Source organism: Pyrgilauda ruficollis, unplaced genomic scaffold (genome assembly GCF_017590135.1).
Source record: "Pyrgilauda ruficollis isolate IOZ18807 unplaced genomic scaffold, ASM1759013v1 scaffold23, whole genome shotgun sequence".
In the NCBI taxonomy this organism is placed as follows: domain Eukaryota; kingdom Metazoa; phylum Chordata; class Aves; order Passeriformes; family Passeridae; genus Pyrgilauda; species Pyrgilauda ruficollis.
In genome coordinates this window covers 8,968,865-8,990,365 of record NW_024522539.1, presented here as the reverse complement: position 1 = coordinate 8,990,365, position 21,501 = coordinate 8,968,865, and the positions used below count along the sequence as shown (strand labels likewise).

At 46.0% G+C, this 21,501-nt stretch overlaps 1 protein-coding gene across 4 annotated transcripts in view; it reads right to left on the bottom strand.

The window, feature by feature from the left end:
- Positions 1–20,710, bottom strand: part of HOMER2 (homer scaffold protein 2) — a 60,024-nt gene extending 39,314 nt beyond the window's left edge. For all 4 annotated transcript variants that reach the window (XM_041468913.1, XM_041468915.1, XM_041468914.1 and 1 more), the window contains exon 1: positions 20,456–20,710. In XM_041468913.1, coding sequence (XP_041324847.1) covers positions 20,456–20,547 — 92 coding nt within the window. In that variant the 5' untranslated portion in view covers positions 20,548–20,710. The remainder of the gene's footprint in view (positions 1–20,455) is intronic.
- Positions 20,711–21,501: the final 791 nt, after the last annotated feature.

Below are 21,501 nucleotides of genomic sequence, written 5' to 3'. Positions count from 1 at the left end.
TCTATTTGTTCAGGAATCTTGACTGAAGCTGCTACTGTTGAAACAGGAGCTGTATACATACATCCAAGTGGATAAATCAATGGATAGTGAAGCTCAGGGCTGCAAATATCCATCTGTTCATTCATTCTTTCGTTAAGAAGTAAAGACAAAACCTCTGTTTCTAATCTTAAGATCATCAACAACAAAAAAGCCCATCAGCGTTTTGTCTTTGTGTCACAGTGACAGCGTGCTAGTTGATGAATTATTAAAAATGTAAAAATGCAATGTGCAAACTTAAACATTTTAAATAATTTGAAGTAGCTGATCTGTTGACCTTTAGTTGGGATTCAGATTTGGAAGGGCCAGTTGGATGCTCCACGTGCCTCTGGCCTTCCTGCCACAGGTGGCTCTACAGGTCAGCAAAGCCCCCAGACTGAATTTCTGATGCCCTAAAGAAGAGAAAGCACCCCCAGAACACAACCTCCTGGATTTCCTGGTGTTGCCTTATAATAATTAAAAAAGCAGATGCAGTTCTGTGCCCCAAGGAGCCCAAAGAGCCCATGATCCAGCAGCAGGAGCCACCACGTTCCCACACACCACAGCAGGATGGCAAAGCCACCTGCACTGACAAACTCCAGACATGGCACGGGGGAAATGTGCACTGCAGCCCAAACTCCTCTGACCACTGAAGCACACACAGGCAACTGTGAAACTGTGGCATTCAACTTTCACGTGAAATGCTAAATTAGGTATTTTTAAAACCCTTACCCACGGCCCTACAGAGCTCCAAATTGAGAACGATTATTCTGTCTTACTTGTAACTTTTCCACATTCAAGAAAGCACTTTACTGGTAGAGGAATGACTTTGTTTCCCAGGGCTCCTTTCCTTCTTGTTTTATCAGAGATTTATCAGCTTTTATGATAAAACAACAGCAATGCTGAGCTGGTCCTTCCATGAGCTGCCAGCTTGCCTGGGGAGGCAGGAGCAGCAGCACTGCCAGCCGGGCTTGGACCCACACATGAAGGCAAAGAGAATTTATGAATATTTAAAATCTCATGAATTTTAACCAAAGTTGTTAATGATTGATTAAATGCTCTTTAAAAAACCCTGACTGTTTAAAAATCAATTTGACACTACTAACGTCCACTGCTCAGAGTAAAGCGTCTTGAAAAGTCGAACAGGAAAAGTAGAAAATCACACCTAATAATTCTTTACCTAGTAATATCATTTAATGCAGAAAATGCTTTTTTCATTACTAAATCTGGCAAGCATGTTTTATAAATATAATTGCAATTTTCAAGTCATGGTTTTACACATTTTAGTTGACCTTTAATTTCTGTCCTTACTTCATAAGAGCAAAATCTCAAGCAAAAAACAACCACTCTCCTTTATGTCATTAACCTTTTCCAAAGAATATAAAAAGCAAACCACAAGATTCTCGAGCTAACTAAGTGCTTCACAGCTGTGTTAGATACAGTATCACTTTCTGGTTAATATACAACCATGCCAAATTTTACAAGTGTGTGACTAGCTGCAAGCCATGTGTTTTGTATTACTCTTCCTAATCAACAGCAATGAGCTCTCACTTAGGAAAAGTTCAAATTATTTAATTCAAATTTCCTTGTTTATCACTTGAATCATGAGCACAACCAGTGATTTAAATCACTTCAGCTGTAAAGAGTCCTTGCTGACTGGCAGCCAGCATCCTCTGGGCTGTGGGATGCTGGTGGCCGACGGAGCCGTGGCACAGCGAGCTCCAGCTGGGTGGCACCTGGGACAGCCAGGGATCCTGGAGCTGGGTGGGGAAACGTGGAGCCAGCTCCAGACCAGGCACTGATGAGTGAACACCTCTGTACTACAGCAATCCTTTCTGCTAGTAAATAAAACAAAACTCACGTGGGTGCCTGGGATCAGCACCCAGACACACTGAAATGCACCAAGTGCCCAGTGCACATCAGGGGGATGCACTGACCATGCAGTAACTGGGACAAAATAATTTTTTGTAGGATCTGGAACATCAAGTATATTTGTGACAGGAGCTCTGGTACTCCACCGGAGGCAAAACCACTAATTACACATTTTTTAGAACTTTCACTAGCAGATCACTGAACATTTCTGGGATAAGGAATCCTAGTTTACAGCACAGGATTATTTGTGCTCTCTCCACACTAATTGTAGACAACTTTGCATTAACTGTCTAATTGAAATAAAAATATTTTTTAAAAGCACATGTCTTCATATATCTGGCATTTGGTGGAGGATGCAGATGCCTGCAGAGATTTTGGAATGTGGTGCTTCCTGCTACAGCCCAGCATTATGCACACATTGAGTTTATCATACCTGACAGTGCCAGCAGATCTGCAATGATTTGCTGTAACAAGTATTAAATAATGAGGATCTCTCAAGAAAAAAGAGTAGATGCAAATGCAAAATCCTGCTTTGTGACATATCCCCCATCACTGGTCACAATATAAAAATCTGTATTTGCTAAACACAACATAAAATTGGTGCCAATAGTTATTTGGATTGAACATTGCTACTACTGCCTCCCAGTGCACTGAAAAGAATTAATCCTCTATGTACATATGTTGTAGTTTGGAGTGCCATTTGTATTTATTTAGATCATGGATGGAGATTTTTCTCCTATTTAAAATACTCATCTTGATGAAAGTCCAGGCCAGTTATGGTGCCTAAAAATTACCTGTGAAAATAGTTTATCTATTAACTCCACTCGCTTGTGTACACATGCATGTCTCAAACTTTGAAAAACAACCAACACCACCAAAACTGAAGCAAAGGCAGGCCTGTGATGAAGACATAACTGCTGTGGGGAAAGTTGCAGTTCATGGTGTCACACACAGCAATTAGCACAGTGCCTGCAGTTTATACACAATATTAATCTTTGCTCCAAGCAAAAATTAGAGTTCATTATCCTCCAACCTGTTACCTCTATGCATCCAACGCTTGTGCCATCTTGGATCAAATATTTTCAGAAAAAAAAGAGAACCACACAAATGAGTTTCTTAACGATGACTGAGGATGAAGTTAAAGGATCCCTTCTGACCTCACTGCACACACTCCAGTCAGGACAAGTGCATCCCCCTGTGCTCCAAAGCCAGCAAAAGCAGCTGTCTCAGCCCAGTGCCTGAGATGCTGGCACCTCAACACCCATCAGTGTCCTGGGGCCAGGGACCAGCCTGGGCACACCCAGCACGGGCAACACGCAGAGCTGGGGAGAGGCAGACACTAATCTGTGCCATTTTTGGACGTGGTAGCAGCAAACTGGCACTAGGAGAGCAGGCAGTTTATTCCCTTCCCAAATGCCATGTGCTGCTGAATCCGGGTCACTCGGATCCCTCAGCTGCCACACGCAGGGGCTGGCGCTGGCTGCCAGCACACACAGCCCGCACGGCAACGAGAGCCTGCTTCAACCTGCGAGGGTGCAAAACTCAGCACGAGGAGAGCAGGTGGGTAATGGCTCCATTTTACACCTGAGGAAACAGCCATGGAGAGCGAGATGGCATCCCAGGATAACTGAGCCACTAGCAAGCCTGGAAATAAAATTCATCACCTCCTCTCCTCTCTGCAGCTCTGCTACCACTGTCATTGCAGGGCAGTTTTATACCACAGCTACCCAGGGAAGTTTTTTGACTACCTGAATTCAAAAGGCTAAATCAACAGCTGAATATTCCCCACTCAACCAAAAAGAGTTAATAAATAGTCTGTACAGAGCAGAGAGAAGCTCTCAGTGCATTTGGCAGCTGCTCCTCCACACTGTGCAGGAGGTGGGATGGGGTGCCTGCAAACCACCAGCCTGCAGCTCCCACTGGTCCTGCAGTGCAAACAATCCTGCCTCCTCACACGTATTTCCACAGCAAAAATTACTTGTAAGGATGGAGACATAACCCTGAGCAGCACAGGGCTGAGAGAGAGGGAGGATTTACTACCAGTTGTAAATGGCAGAGCTGGCCTGGAGTGATGGGCTGGGCTAGCAGGGGGAAATTGCACCCAGGTTTTGCTGCTCTTTTTTCTCTGTATAAAAAAAAAAAAAAAAAGAAAAAAAAAACCACAACAACAACAACAACAAAAAACCAAATCATGCAGACACCCTGAAAGTGCCATTGTCAGTACTCTCCAGTCCAGCCCTGTGCTCCCAGGTGGCATTCCTTTCCAAAGTGGTGGAAGGTACAGGGAATGACTTCTGGAAAACCCTGGCTGCTGGGACAAAAATTACACAACCCCAAAAGAGAAAGAACGAGAAACAAGCAGCTATTTTAAAAATAAAATTTACTCAAAGTCCTTCTTTTCAGTCTGGAAATTCCTATTTTACAGGCAGACCAAGCTCCTCATGATATGGTTGAAGTGCTAAATATGGCAGCAGTGTTAATCAAGAGCAAGGTCATGCAACTTGTTCAAATATCCAGTCATGAGTCTCTGGTGCCCACTTGATATTAAATTTCGTATCAACTCACCTGCAGAAATATATGCAATTTGTGGGAAAAAAATCCATCTTTTTAGCTCCCTTCAGTTACAGGCATTATTACTTCAACAGAATATAATTAGCAAAAGTGCTTCTTGCTTTTTTAGGGAACATAATAGTTCCAGTTACTTAGACAAAAAAAAAAAAAAAAGTAGAATAAAACTAGCTAGCTAAAGAATTGTCTGTTAAAAGCAAAGACATCAATTAAACTCATTTTTGATTTGCAGCTCAGTAAATTCAAAAAGAATAAATCTTCAGGAAAAAAAGTTCTCAGTACGAAAATCATTGTAACATCTGTGAGGTCTCACAACACGACTGTGCCTTTATGAAGCCAATACCCAAATTAAAAGGCTTAACTTGGGCACTGAGGAAGCTCACAGTTTATTTTGGGGCCATCTCCAGAGGTCTATTAACCTTTCAAGACACTGTGAATAAACCTCATACACAAGTGACAGGAACTGAGAGGACCCTGAACTAACCCTCCATAGGTAAGGTTACTTATTGGAAAAAAAAAAAAAAAACCAAGTTGAGGCACGTGTATGAAACTGGTGGTGTAACTGATCATTTCAGAATTTTTTTTCTGAGAAGACATTTAAAGGGGATCCACAAATCTGCACCTCAGTAATGTTACCACAGCCTCCCATTTGCAAAGGAGTAAATTCAAACTCTGCAAATAGGAAAAAAATACTTGTACCCTGTGTACAGGCAGCACCTCTCCCACCCTCGTGACAAATGGAGCTGGATCAGCACGTGAACAGCCCCCCCAGAGCCACCCTGCTGCTCTGGATTGGTTAAAGATTACATCCTCTGAATTCACCCCAGCCCCAGCAGAGTTAATGCTCTCAGCATTTCCTCTGTGGCACAATGCTGGCATTGTAATATTTCAGGGAGAAATGCCATTGTAAACTGAAAGTGTAAACCCTGGAGTGGAGAGAGCAGGTCTCAGGAGCAGGAGCACATTCCCTCCCTTCCCTGCAATCTCCATCCTGGCACAGACCAAGGGCACAAGGGGATGTCCCAGATGCCCAGCTCTGGATCATGGCATGCCTGGTCTGCCCATGCAGCTGGCCTTGGGAAGGAATGTATTTTGCCTTTATAAACAAGCAGAAAATTCCTTCAATACAGTAGTGGAATCTTTATTACTACTTTTAACCCTTTGTACTTCTGCATGGCAGAAGGCTTGGGGTACTTTGAGTATGGGCTATTTCATGTGTATTTACAAAACGAAGAGAGTAAATGTCAGAGGATATATGATGAAAACACACCATACCTGCAAACAGAAGACTGGAGTGAAAGACCATGTGTGTGCATGTAAAACCCACTGACACCACCAGGGCAGCATCTTTAGGACTTTCTTCTCCTCCCATGCTATAGGAATTTGCATGGCTGATGAGGATATCTTCACACAAAGCAATCTGAAAAGCTGATTTCAATCAGTGGCGTAATCAAAGCCTCAGTATTGCAAAATAATATGATTAAACACTCCATTATTTCAAACGCCACAGCACTAAGCAAATCCTTGGAGGGGAGTACTTTTGTGCACTAATCCATGCATGTAATTATCGATATGCTTTCCCATGCCCTATTCAAATGCTCTCCCCTGAGGCTTTTCTTCCACTTACACTAGGGGAGGGAAAAAAAAAAAAAAAGCCAATCAGTTCAGTTTAAAGAACAAGTTGTATAACTCTTTTTGATCTACTGCCTGAAGGATCAAATAAGGAATTCTACCAGCTGTAATGTCAGAAGCAAACGATAGGCTCTGCTTGCCCTGGTGGCCACCAGCACGTGCCAGCAGCACGGGCAGGACACGGCTGTGCCCTGTGCTGGGACACGCTGCCACCCAGGCTGCTGCCAGAGCACCTGGGGTGACAACACCCTCAGCTCTGAGCGCTCCACGAGACTGCAAGGAAAAGGGTGCCAACAGATGGATCACACAAGGCTGCACGTCTTTAATGGAACTCAAGGATGTAAAAATTAAAAGCAATTAAAGGATAAGCAATTTGCTCTGTGAGAGATTAGAAAGATGCAAAGCAGTGCCCAGACTGGGTTTTCAGTGCAGGTGTTGACTTGCCTGTGCTGAGAACACCAGGCTGGCAACAGCACTGCCACGTTTACGTGGATTCGATCTTACCAGCCTCCTTCTAGAGCAAACCATCCAAAAGAAAAAATCACCAAATGTGGTCAAAAGCACCAAAGACAGTGTATTAAAAAAAGGAAAGAGAGGTTCCAGGGCAGGCACAGCCCCTGTGCTCACAAGGACCCCACAGCTGCAGCTGGGCAAGGGAAGGTGCTGGGCACAGAGAGGCACAGCTAGAGCCAGCCTCAGCCCCCACTCAGTTTACATCAGACAACCTGAACAGAAGCAGATTCCCATTTTCTGGTGACTCTAATAGACTAACAGAATTATCAGGCAGGGTGCCTTGGCTGCTGCTTGCACACAGGCAGCAGCTCTCTCAGGAACTGGGGGACACAGCTCCTGGCACCCGCGGATCTCCTAGCAGCCAATGAGAGAATGGAATGACACATTTCTTCTGCTGCAAGTTAAAAATACAAAGGAAATTTCAAACGTTTAGAAGCTAACATTATTCACTTTGATCTTTAAAAATATAACACCATCTGTAGCCGTCAGATTTACAGTACAGATCTCAGATATGTACATTATTTGTTGGTATAAAAAGCTGTCAGCAGCCCCGGTGCAAAAGTGAGGATCCTCTGGCAACCTCCTGAGTTTCAGAGAGAACTACTAACCTGAAAAACTTAACCATCAGGTTACTCATGAGCACCACAGTATCAACAAAACAAAAAAAACACCACTTCCCTTGCCACAAACCCCACAAAACTAAATCCCTGCAACCTGCTTGCGCTGCAAAGTGTATTTATTTGCAGGTAATATTGGGGGAACTTACCCCAGAACTTCCTGAACCTCAACAGCCACCTATTTCTGATCCCTACAGACCTGTTCCTGGCACTTCTGATTTCTGCATGTCAATGCCTCCAACACTGCAGGTTATGCACAGGTTATACAAAATGTGAGGTATGAAAGGATTCAATTTCAAGTATCAGCATTTTTCATGCTGTGCAGGTCCCACTACAGTCAAAAAGCAAATACGACAAAAAATTTTATTTTCCTGTCAGCAGAGTCTCAAAAATTAGTGTGGGCTAGCTGAAAATTTGTAGAATAAACAAAACATAGCACACATGCCTTTTATAAACTTATTATGCAAGATGAGTTTGGGTAATATGCAGAACCAAATAAAACATTCAAATCATTTTCTCGATATGCATTCGCTGTTCCAAATTTAACCCCAGTTTTAAGGAGGTGACAGTCCTGAGGGGCCAGGCTAGGACACAGGCCAGGGGAGAGATTGGCAAGAGCAGTCAAAAGTCAGAACTCTTAAAATGTCAGATCATTAATAGTTTTAAAACCAAAAGGCCTTGACCTTTTAAACAAATATATTCACTGTGCTGAAAAACTCTTCTCACTTTTCTGAAGTCAAACAAGAAACCTTGGAAATTAATTCTTACCTGTATAATGCTAATGATGACTTTTCTCATGTTTGTAGTATTCAGCTTTTTGTGCTTAGAAATTAATACAACATGAGAGGACATTCTTTTTTTTTTTTTGCCTGGGATATACTCTGTCCTGCTGGTATTTTTTGATTGAAAGACTGCACTTAAATCTGGCTTTGCTTTATGAAATTAAGGTCTACTAGACATTAAAAAATCCAATTAGTGCTACAAAAATGAAGGCATACCATTTCCTCAGTCTCATTTACACTAATATAGACCTTTTTCCTTTCTGTCAAGGGTGAAGGACAGAGCTGAATGATGGGATTTTTTCCATCTCATTTATATATTGATGTAATAAGGGCAGACAGGTAGGCCTGTGCAAGTGCTGATTCTGTCAGCAGCCCAAGTTGCCAGGACTGTGAATATTGTCACTTATAGATTGATAAATGGACTACATGGACCAATTGTATTCCAGCCTCTCTGGACAGATGGCAAATCTTACAGCCATATGGTGATTATTTCCACTGAGCTGAAAGTATATTAACACTTACCAAATGTTTAAAATGATGAGATGATCTAAAATAATTTTTCCGCGCGCGTGGACAAAAACCAAGGGCCGGCTGGGCGGGCACGCTGGGGCTGGGCTCCCTCCCAGGGCCCGCAGGGATATCGATGGAGCTGGCTGCGTGCTGGGCCTGAGCTGGAGCCCAGGGCTGTGCGAGCACAGGGTGCTCATTCCAGCTGCCCTGCACGGCCCCTGCTCAGTGCCACTCTCTGCCAGCACCGAGATACGCACTCTTCCTTCTCCTGGTACTTCTCATTCCTTCTCTTCTCTCTGGCTGAAGAGATACTGAAGTTATTGTCCTGCTTTTAAAGGTAGCCATACAGCCAGCCCTGACCCCTGAAAATCCAGTGGAGGACTGCCCAAGCCCTGAACACAGGATCTCTGGAGTAGGACTGACCAGGCAATGGGTGCCTGCAGCCCAAAAAGCCAACCATGTTCTGGGTGCATCCCAAGAACAGGTCAAGGGAGCTGATTCTGCCCCTCTACCTGCTCTCGTGAGACCCACCTGGACTACTGCAGCCAGGTCTGGGTCCCCCAGTGTAAGAAGGACGTGAAGCTGTTGGAGTGAGTCCAGAGGAGGACACACAGCTGATTAGAGGGATGGTGCACCTCTCATCTGGAGACAGGCTGGGAGAGTTCAGTTTTCAGCCTTTCGTTACCTAAAGGGCTGCAAAAGAGCTGGAGAAGGATTTTTCACAAGGACATGTAGTGAAAGAATAAGGGGGAATGGCTTTAAACTGAAAAAGGACAAGTTTAGATTGGATAGAAATTCTTCCCTGTGGGATGGTGAGGCACTGGCATCGGTTGCCCAGAGAGACTGTGGCTGCCCCATCCCTGAAAGTGTTCAAGGCCAGGCTGGATGAGGCTTTGAGCAGCCTTGTCTAGTGAAAGGTGTCCCTGCCCATGACAGACAGGTTACAACTAGGTGATCTTTAAAGTGCCTTCCAACCCAAACCATTCTGTGATTATACGTGCACTAAATGCATTTCGCTATCCCCATGTGTGCTCCCAAAAGAGAAATCAACTGGGAGGGGACAGAACCACACCCCAGCAATCCTGTGAGACAATGCAAAGCAGATGAACAGTGACCAGAGGCTCACCCTGCTCACTGCCAACCATTACCCCACAACCACTGGGAAGTTCCCCAGCTGCAGGTGGAACACACCAGGCAGGTACACATCCCTTTTATGAGCTATGCAGCACTGAATTCACCCTTCAGAACAATGGGAGAACACATACAGGAGACCTGATCCTCTTCTGCTCTGAGTTACTGCTTATTTATACCAAACAAATGCGAGCAAAATCAGCTCAAATTCTCCACAGATGTTTATAATAATAAACCCATATCACATACGTTAAATGATTTTTTGCTTTGCTTCCAGAACAAAATTCTGAACATTTGTTTGTTTTAAAATAGGATTGAAAATAATGTTTTGTGTTCTGCAGTAATTTGTTTTGCATGCACTTTCATGACAGGAAAGTCCTTGCTAGTGGAAACAGCCACCTCCCTTGCTGGGGGTAAAAGAAGTTCATGTATCAGTTTTCCCTATTTGCCATAAGTAAAATACAGCAAGTCAAGAGCTGGAAACTGCACTCTTCAGAGTCCCTGTGATCTAAAATTAATGCCTGGTGTTGGTATGCAGAATGGATCAAGTACTTGCTCACCCACTGAGGACAAGGTGCCAACTGGTGAGAAATTCTTACTATGCTTTTCACACATTCACACTTTAGCACCCCAAGTATTAAACCGACTTCATATCTAAGGCCTCTTTCGCAGGTCTCACTAAACACAGGGTTTTTTAGGAAGTTTTACTACCCCTGAAAGGCAGCAAAAGAATGAATCAGTTGCCCACTTCTCCCTAGAGAACGCAGACTAGCCCTGTGTTTTTCCATGTGCCTCCCTGCCAACATGAGCCGGGTCTGGAGCTGCTGCCACCCTGGGCTCCGGCCAGGCTGTCCCCCCAGGCAGCAGCTCCAATGTCACTGCAGGGGAAGGAGAAGGGCCAAAAAGGAGATGGAAAAAGAAGAGAAAGAGCGGAAAAAGTAACTTAACTCCAAGGTGCAAAAGTCTGGTCCACCTGTCTAACTCACAGAAATCAGCTGCTCTTTAGCGGAATAACAGAACTGAACTATCCCAAATCGTTCCCAGCAGTTGCGTGTCTGTTTTATCTTCTGGCCAATAATTCAGAGGTCATCCTGCAAAGCAGCTGATGAGCATAAACTCTTTCCAGTACAACCTCATGTCACTTGTGCTAATTTAGCAGTTATTGGGAAGGGTGTTGGAGATCACTGCAATATTACTTTGGTATTTCACAAGAGAAGCTGTACAGAGTTGCACAATATCACTCTCCCTCCAAAGGACAAGGATGCCAATTCATAAGGCAGGGAGGAAAGACCAAGCAGGGAATGCAAAGTGGATTAGATATTTTGATTCCTTTCCAAACTCTAAGCTTAAAATATAAAAAACTTTGGCAACTTCTCCCCCATAGAATTTGAAATGCTAATTTCTAACTCAATGGAGAAAAGTTCTCGCAAAGATCTGAACAATACATATGCAGATTATTACTCTGCAGCTGAAAAATTCAGAACAGACCTTCCCTGTGGAGGGAAAAACAGGTAACCACAACCACAGGAGAGGTGTTTACCCCAGGCTTAGGTCCAGCTGATGAAGGAAGCTGTCCCTACAGCCCTCTGCAAAACCACAGGCTCTGCAGAAAAGTCTGGGGAGGAAAAGCAGGGCCAGAGAGATTGCTAGGAGAACCAGGCTGCACACTACCACGTCCTTGAAAGCTGATGTATCTCCCATAATATACAATTTTGAAGGTCTCAGAAAACACATGTTCAGAACCTTCTATCTGGGGAAAGCCTTGGAGGATCACATGGAAACTTTAAAGACATTATTTGTCCTTTGGAGCTCTCAAAAGACAAAGGGGAATTTCTCATTGTGCACAAATACCCATTTTCCTGCTGCAAAGCACGCCAGAAGGTGAAAGAGACACAGAGGGGTAAGAAAAGTTCCCCAGGGAAGCATGGACACAGACACGCTTCTGGATCTGCCTGGGAGATGAGCAGCTTCCCATCTACCCCAAATAACTCCTAAACCAACAATTCCCTCACTGGAGCGTGGGATCTGGTCCTTGCTTCACAGCTATTGTGTTTCATTGTAACTGAGATTACAGACTCAAGCTTTCAACCCCATCCCCTTGAATTTGGGTGGGTGTAGTGAAGTGACAGATCCCTGTTCTCAGTCAAGCCAATTTCTGTTCTTCTTTAAAAGGATCATAAACCAAATTAGATGGGGTTTTATGAATGATCATTTTTAGGAGACACTTTAAATACAAGTTTATGAGGAACACCTCTATAAACAACAGGCAACAGAAACTTATCTGTCCCCTGTAATGGACTACGCAAGTGACAAACAGCTGTCAAACATAAAATAACCATGAAAAGAGAGAGTCCTCCTTCACCTGTGTGCTGTAAAGTTGTAGGCAACTAAATCTCCTTCATTATTTCATAAAAGAATACATTTGTCCCTATCACAGCTGGAGGAGAGGGGATTACTGTGACACTCACTGAATTTAACATTGAGTACAAAGATACTTTTATCTCCTCCCTGGACACCCAAGGGCAAGAGTTGTGCCCTTGCTGTACACTGTGCCCCTGGGCACTGCCCACTTTCTGCCCTGTCTGGGCAGAAACCTCCTGGCAAGTTAGGGAGGAGTATTTCAGCTTTGGGTTTCTTTTATCAGGGGTTTGGACCACATGAGGGTGTAAGAAGGATTTTATGAGGACTTTACCTGGAAGGGCTTAGGTACATCCTATGTAGAGACCACACAAGATACAGACTCAGCACAAGGAATATTGGGAGAGGGGGGGAAAAAAAGGAAAAGGGAAACTGCATATATATTATGTTGGTGTTCAAGGGAGGGGGTGAAGTGGTCAGACCCCCTCTTTTGTATAAAGGTGGAAGGAGATTGAACTGACCACCCTGTGGCTCTCAAGTTATGAAATCCCACTTCCACGTCAGGACACGCCACACAGTGGAAGAACAATCCAAACTGACAGCTCTGGGGGAAAGTTAAGCTAATGGGGACTGACGACATCACCTTCAGGATTGGCATCACGTCATCCCTCATGCCAGAAACTGCTCCATCCCAAAAGGTAGGATCCTCCAAGGGCAATTGTCATCAACTCTGCAAGCCAAATCTGCCACTTGGAGGCATGGAACAAGTTTTAAATCTGTAATTCAGACAAACTCATCCATGTGATTTGTAGGACTCGGGGTGGCTGGGTGACACAGGGACAACTAAGCTGTTGCCATCTTTGCACCAGGGTCTGAACTACCCACCAGAACAGAGCTCCTGCCTGTCTTTAGACACCACCATCTGTGAAATAACTGATAAAAAGGTGTCAGACTCTCCCCACGTGTCCCACGCATCCTCCAAGCAGCCCTGAGTGCTGGCTGGGGACATTCTGCACTTCTCATCGCAAAGAACTTCTCCACCTTTTATCAAGTGCTCTCACTGAACATTTTCAATATCACAAAACATTGCATGTTCCCACAAACAACTGCAGAGAGACATTTTAGATGCGTGCCACAGATTCATAGTGGGAAGCTGCAGTACAAAAGCCTGATAAAACCAGGGAATGAAACAAAGGCAACAACAAAGTGTTGCAGATTACAGAGCAACTCACCAACAGAAGAGAACTTGAGTCAGTCATTGCAACACAATTAATGAGGGGAGACTGCACCTTGAAGCACTATCTTTCAAAAGGAAAAGCTTTGAGTACTCCCCAGCCCTGGCTACACTGTCCTTCTTCCAGGGATGAAACAATAAGTAATTAAATACTAAAAATAAAATGCTCACACCTCCACATATAAAATTAAGATTTCCCTTCAGAGCCAAGCAAGATTAAAATTTTGTATTTTTTCCCCCAAAGAAATACAGAGGTTCCATATCCGAGGAGAATCTACTGCAAAGTGTTAAGCAAACAACAAGTATTTATTCAGTAAGCACTCATACAGCACCACTTCACAGTTCCACAAGGAAGGAGCCTCAGTACAAGCAGAAGCAGCTTTAGGAAAAAAATATTTTACAAGCTGGCTACGCATTTTTAAATGTATTCCACAGAGGCCTTTGCTGTCTGGCTGCACTGAGGTACTAAACATTGCCTGATAAGAATGCAGTTGCAGGATTATTATTACTATAATGAAAATGCTAATGAGGAACAACACTGGCAGCTCTGGAGGGCTCTCCTAGGCCTCTTGATGCATAGGCAGAAAAGTGCAACTTCTACAGAAATTTTCTTTCTGACTCGCAGAATGGTTTGAGTTTCTAAATCCTGTAGGCTGCGGTGAAACTTCCAGATGGGAAGGAAACAGTTTGTCCCTTCAGGAATTCTTACAATCTTGCATTTTGATAAGGCACGTCAAACAAATAAAATCAGAGCAGTGCGTGGAGGAGGCAGGACAGGAGGACGCAGGACAGGAGGACGCAGTGCCTCTGAAGGGAGCAGGTCTCCACAGCAAGCAGCACTCTCTGCTGCTCACACCTCCATCACCCTCTTTTCCCTCGTTCCCCTGCCCCAAATCTGCACACTCTTGCTCCAGGATAAAGCCACTGTTGTTTTGCAGCTAAAGCTCCTGCTAGCCTTCATATGTGAAGCCCACAAATCCTGGAACACCTACACACGGAGCCTCCTGCTCCCCCATGAGTCACTAGGCAGGCTGTCCCGCTTGCTGATGTCAGCCAGCAACATCCCTCCTTTTTAAACAAACCCTGCAACGCCTCGAGCATCAATTATTTAAAAATATTATCTTCATTTTAATCCTGACCCCAGTGGCAAAATTACCATTGGGAAGCAATTCCAAGTGATGCAGAGGGTCCAGCAGCCTGCAATAGCTGCTACGTCAATGAGGAGCGAGCAGCCAGCTCCTCGTGTCACACATGAGCTCAGCACAGAGCAGCGAGCCGGCAGCAGGGCAGATTTCTCTTACAAACAGGCAGAGAGCAGCCAGGATGTGTCACCAAAAATACAATCAAAGATCGGCTGCATCATCCAATCTCATCTTGTACATTTTGCATGAGTGTGTATTACACAAGCCCTACTCACACCGTGCCTAACCTGTGCTGGCTGCTGCGTGGCTGTGGCGCAGCAGCAACCTTCCCAGGTACTAATTGTCTATTCCCTGCCTAATTGCTCCTGCCATTAAAAGGGCTTCCTTAATGCTCAAGCTTAAACACTTCCTATCTTGGTTTGAAGGCAATGCCCTTGTCACATTCTGAGTTTTAAGAACAGATCATCAGCTATTTAGAGTGTACAGCTGAATTATCAGAGAAACATAGTTGAAATACGTTCCTCTGAGCACACTTACATCCAAAAGAGCCATGACCAAATCACAGGATAAACAAGGCACAGGCTGTCTTTGCAGTGCACAGAGTGCAAAAGGAGATGGAGAGCATTCAAGGTGAAAGCAGACAGAGATTTGACCATGTAACAACCTTGAGGAATGAGGATTTCCCACTCTGCACACACCCTATCACAAAGTCAACAGGAAAACCAACAGCTGATTCAAAATGCTTACGCGTCCCTAAGTGTACGCTCATGGGTGAGGCTATTTATCTTAGGCACTGCAATAACAGAGCCAAACGAATGAATAAAGTGAATACACAGCACTGCAGAAAATCTAGATGCAAAACCAGGCTGATGCCCTTGCTCTTGGGTTCTCAGCAAACTCACCGTCCTCTGCCTGGTTCATGCTGGGAATATGTTTGAACAGTTTGAGACACTTGATCACATCCTGGATCAGTTAAAAAAGTTTCAGTTTAAAGGAACTGAACATCAAATGATTCTTTTTAACATTTAAAAAGAATGTTTTGATTTAAAAAGAATTTAAATTATGCCTTTGTTATCAGGAGACCTACTCTCCATTCTCTTTTCAAATAGAAAGAAGGGCTTGAGGGACATCCCAGCTTTGAGAAGAATATTTTATTTATAAGATTTTTCTCAAGTGATAATTAAATTAACAGTGGTAATTAGGTTAGCAGCTGAAAGCAATGTAACTATGATGACTCAAGTTTTCTTTCTGTCCACTCTTTCTACATGAGCAAATGTCCGATAAATTTACAGCAGAACAGTCAAACTAGTTGTGGTTCTGGCAGATTTCTCCGCTCGTAATTTGGTGAACCTATTTGTAGCAGACCTTACAAATTCAGTTTTGTGCATGTGTCTGCAGTGCTGTGAATCCTCACATAGTTGTGAGAGGCGAAGTCACTTGGACAAAACACTGTTACAGGTTTGCTCACTCACCTGAATACAGCCACACCAAAACTCAAAACACCCACAAATCATTACGAGGCCCTAGCTACTTAGTCCTTTCTTTTCTCTTCCACCCACCCCACCAAGCTCCCTGCCCCTCTAACCTTACATAAATTAGTTTAACATAAGCAAGGTATACACACTATCGAGGTCAGTGGAGTTTCCCCATCATTTCAGTGAACCCAAATACTGCACCAGAACACAAAGTTCTCTGGACCCGATTTTTCCACAGATTCTTGTACAGACACCTGTATTTGTACACAGGCACAGAATTCTCCAAGTCAGAATAACATCCATTTATATCTACCCTGCACAATGGAAATAGCTACGTCAGGAACCAAGGCTGTGAAAAATCAAGCACCCCCAGCCAGCTGATTCAAAAACATGAGATGAACAGCCCCAGCACCTATCAGATCTCAGTCCCTTTCCTTGAACACCAAAACCACCACCAGCTGGATATAATCTGCCCCCCTGAGCTATGCTGGGGACCAAACTGAAGCTGCTGACCTTAAAATCTCAAAAAAAGAGTCCCTGAGCTCAGGGTACCAACTCAGCTGTGTTCAGGCACACTCTTGTCCCAGCCCAGCTTTCAGGGACCCCAGGCTGCAAGGACAGCCAGGTGCCATTCTCTGCCTGCCCCTCCCAGGGTCTGCCCTTCCCTGGCAGACAGATGGCCTGGCCAAACTTTGGAGGGAGCTGGTGAGAGACTCCCATGGATTTCAGCGGGAGCTGGACGAAAGCCAAGGTGAATTTCCTCTGCAACAACACCGTTCCCTGCCACCGAGCTTCCCAGGCACAGCTTATCACCATGGTTTCTAAAGTACTGCTGGTACCAGAAAGTGAACACCCTCCAAAATTACTGTCTTCCTGTAACATGAGCTTCATCACATCTTCTCCTTTGTTTATCTCCTCCATTCTTCACCCTCACATCAGGTTTTGTCTCTCCAAATAAAGCCACGTGTTGGCCGATGGACGCTGGTACTGCTGGCAGGAGAAGGGAGGAGAGCAAGGCAGACTTCCCTGATCTCTTAGATGTCAGTGCATAATAAAAACATCACGTATGGCCACCCTCAGTACTAGAGCCCCATGCACCTTTCCATGAATATATCACAGGGGAACAGAGTTTTGATCAAGAGACCAAGCTCCTCAAGATGAAGTTACTTCATTGCCTGATCCAGGCTTGGAAACTTGCCTTTTCCAAACCTCCTGGGGCTTGGCTCAAAGCTCACCTGGAGAGGCACGGACAGATCCCAGCTGCAGGGGACTAAATTACCCCACTAGCCCCGGAGGAAGCAGCAAAGAGAAGACATCTCATGTCAGCCCAAAGAAAGGTGTGCTGTGAGCTAGTTCACAATTAACCTCTGTAGCTCACTCCTCTACACGGTTGTACAGCTTTCTGCAATAACTTCTAACACTCAGGGGCCTGGTTGTCATTTTGATACGATTCATAAAACAGAAGTAAACCACAATTTTAATGCTAGAGGGCATTTAAATCAGGTGAATTTTAATCCAACAGATAATATAAATATCAGCTTCAGCAGTGAAGATATTTACAGGTCTAATCCAAACTGGACACTTGTCACACACCTCATAACAGAAATTATTTGTAATGGATAGATAAGGAAATACAAAGATAGTAAAGAAATGAAAATAATAAAAGAATTTAGGCACAGATGAAATAGCTATCCAACACCTTTTTAAATCAGCTAATACCAAAACCTCAAGCATCCTTTTAACTGTAAATTTAACTTGGAGTGCTTAAACTGAGGTCATACTGAGCCAGACCACAGCTATTAGATGAGCAGGTACAGCCCACCAACATCAGAGACACTTCCTTGATTGTGTCAGCCCTTGGCTTGCAACAGCAAGAGACAAAGCAAGAGGTATTTTCAGACACAGATTTCTACAGCTGGAAATGTGTTACATTGTGGTTTTCAAATAGCTGAAGTTTAAACTCTGAGAGTATTGAGGTAACAGCAGCTATCAGATATGCTGGGTAGAAGAAGGAAGTGATTTGGGAAAAGATTAATTCCCTTTAAAGTAGACATTTGTCCAGTGAGATTCCTAACAGTGGCTTGACCAAAATACACTGGTTTTCAGTCAGCAGCAACTTTCACATTGACTTTTATGGACACTGGAGCAGATATTTTTTTCCAGTGACTTTTTTTACAACGTTGTTTTCATGTCCCCTGTATTACAGGCATTAGGTTTTTTTAAAAACATGTAAATTGCAAAACTTGACACTACCTTGCTGCCTAGTGAGTTGAACTAAACCAAGAGTTTAAATAGCTCAGCTCACAGCTAATAAGCAATTTAAATAGCTTTGCTTTGCTAAGCTCAAGTAGCTGTATCAGGTTTCATAGCACGATCAGTCACTGCCAAATCCATAGGCAGCATTTAAATGAATCATTAGCAATGGTCACCCCCAGGAAAAAGAAAAAAGGAAAGTAGAAGAAAAAATATTTTAAGAGCTAAGAATCAAGTCATTGTCACAATTTCTATGAGTACATGCCCCATATGCGACGCCAAAATGTGCCCAGGAAGCAAATCCCACTCAAATGCCTGGGCCAAAATACATTCATCCAAGTAAGAATGACTGAGCTCTGCGTTCTGACCACAACCTGCTTCACAAAGACACTCGAGTGCAGAGGTGCCCATTTCACAGAAGGACAAGCTCAAGCATGCAGAGGTGAAGGATTTGCAGCACAGATGGAACCCAAAGAAAACTGGGAGGCTGCTCCTCTGTCATGTGTGCTAAGCCACAGCTGCAGTAATGCCATCACAAACATACTTCCAAGTTCTCCGGATCAGAAAGGTGAATGGCAAGATAATCATGTGAGACACAGGGAAAATGCATATTCACCAAACACCTTGTCTGAACTCTGTAGAGAGTGCAAGAGAAGGTACAACCCACACTGAAACACGGGGAATGAATGACACTGGGATCTTGAACTCACGTGCGCCAGTGTAAGACTGAAATGACTGAGACACACATTAAATCAGGGTATTGAACTAGGCTAGTGAACTTGCCTGCTCCCTGTACAAGCCTGCAGGATCTGACACTGCATGGAGCAGCACAGACAGGAGCACAACCAGAGCTCTCAAAAGCCTTTGGAACCAAAGTCCTTCGCAGCTTGAGCAGCTCGGGAGGCAGAGCAGGACCACGCCAAGCCCAGAACCCCAACTGGCTGACAAAGGGTGCAGGAGCACGGTGACCTTCCACTCACTTCCCTCCAAGCCACAGCTAAACTGATCCACCACAGGAGCACGGTGACCTTCCACTCACTTCCCTCCAAGCCACTAAACTGTATGGAAATGGTTAAAATGCCAGCAACTAACACATCTGCCTTTAGAGACACCCAGGGAGACTGACAGAGGCAAGTTTCCATGGATGGATGTTTCTGATCATCCTGGACTCTGCAGGGCAGTGCTGCTCCAAACAGGTTTCAATACTTCTTTCTCCAACCCCAAGGAGAGTTTCTCTTTTATTTTCCAGTGAAAGTTTGCATAATTAAGAAGCACATGAGACCCTGTAATCCTGAAGAGAAACGTGGGGAGATACTCACTTAGATCCTATTTCTCCCTCTCCACCTGTACTTCTATTCAGTACTCCTGGGTATCAAATTCGGACACGTGCACGTCATTTTAATTCATTATTTATCCATATAGCCTCAAATTATATCACTTCGTCAACAATTAACAAATCTATAGCAGGAATTTGGACATTTGAAAGCAGCAGAGGAAGCTCAGAAACTGAAGAACGATTCCTTGCCACATGGGGGTGAGGAGAGGCAAGGAAAAGGTGTAAGAGAACATAATAGGATAAAAATAAAGTAAATTAAATGTGTGGGTTTGGAATCCCCCAAGACATTCTGGTCGAGAGGATCTCAAACCTATATATAGTTCAAGCCAAAGGCACAACCTTAACCTCTGCTCCCTGATATTTAGTTCACAAATTGCCCTAATGCCAGCATTTGGCTTTTGTCCCCTCATATAAGTTAGAGGATAGCAAAAATGCAGGACTAATTTTTGGAAAGACTAAGCTGAATTCTCCAAGAGGCCACCACAAGTGGTCAGAGACTTCTGGCACGTTAAAAAAAAATTAAAAAGGAAAAATATCTACACAAATTAGGGACCACCTGGCACAATTCAGGCAAGTTTAACGTGTGCCTCCAGCAGCCAGAGCTCTCGCAGAAGCATCTGACAATGAACTCGCTGCACATCCCGCAGCTGACCGGCCAGGGACCGGAGCCCCGGCCCCGCTCCGCGACATCCCGAGCTCCTCCCCGCTCCTTCCAGCGGGGATTTCGCCGCCGGTGCTCTTCCTCCGCGGCGTGCCCGCTCCGCCGGCGGCTCGGGCGGGAGCTCGCTGCCGAGCGGGCGGCAGTGATTAATTACGTTACAGAACGCCGCTCAGGGCAGCGCTCACGGGGCGCTCTCCCCGCTCCGCACCTGCGGCGGGGCCGGGGCGGGGGGCGGCGCCCACGCGCGGCTCGGGACGCGGAGCCCACGCGGGGCCGGGGCCCGGCGGGCTCACCCCATGTCTCGGTGGGCTCACCCCATGTCTCGGTGGGCTCACCCCATGTCTCGGCACACTCACCCCATGTCTCGGCACCTCTCGGCGGCGGCGGCACCCCCGGGCGGCTCCCCGCGCTCGGCGGCCAGCGGCGGCCGCGTCCCCACTTCGCACATGCGGCCGCCCCGGCCCGGCTGGCTGCGGCTGCACGGCGGCTGCACGGCGGCGAGAGCCGTCCTGCTCCTCCTCCCGCCGCCTCCCTCCCCCCTTACATAACCTCCCTCCCGGGCGGCGGCGGCACCGAGCAGCTCCCGCGGCACCGCCGCCCTGCCAGGCGGCAGCGCGGGGGCGCGGGCGGGGCGGGGCGGTGGGCGCGCCCCGGGCCCCTCCGCTCCCCGCCCCGGGCCCGGCCGCCGGCGGTGGGCGGGATGTGCCCAGCGCCGGGAGGATCTGAGGTGGGGGATCTCGTCCTCACGGTGCCCTCGCCGCGGGGCGGCGACCCGCCGAACGGGGACGAGGCGGCAAGAAAACTTCGGGTGAAGTTGTGGGGTGTCCCCATGCGGCCCCGCCCGCGGCCGGGGAGCCTCAGCGGAGAGAGGGGTGAGCCTTCCCCGGGGACCGGCTGTCCGGGACCGGCTGTCCCGCACCGGGATCCCCCGCCGGCAGCCCCGGCTCCGCGGCGCGGTCCCGTCCCGGGATGCGCTTCCGACTGGAGGCGATGCCGCGCCGGGGGATGCCCGGTGACACACGAGCGGGCGATGCTCTCCCTCTGTCACCGCGTTCCCCGGGCTGTGAGTGCGGAGCCTGCGAGCCACGGGGCCGGGGCACCTGTTCGGCCGCTGGCCCCGGCAGCCCCAGCCCCGCAGTGCCCAGGCAGCACCGCCTGCTCTGCCCAGAAAGGTGAATCCCGTCGCCAGGACTGAGTCTCCTTTGGCTCTTCTCAGCCTCGCTGCGAGTCTGTGCCACATAGGGTGCCAGAATTATGTAGGTTTCGTGAAAATAAAGAGGGACGATTCCTAACCAGGGAAGGAAAAAATGGACTAGTGTGAAAGAGCCGTGTAATGGCTACCCAAGCACGAGGGTGACACTGGCATCTGACCGGCAATCACAGGACACAAATCCATAGCAGA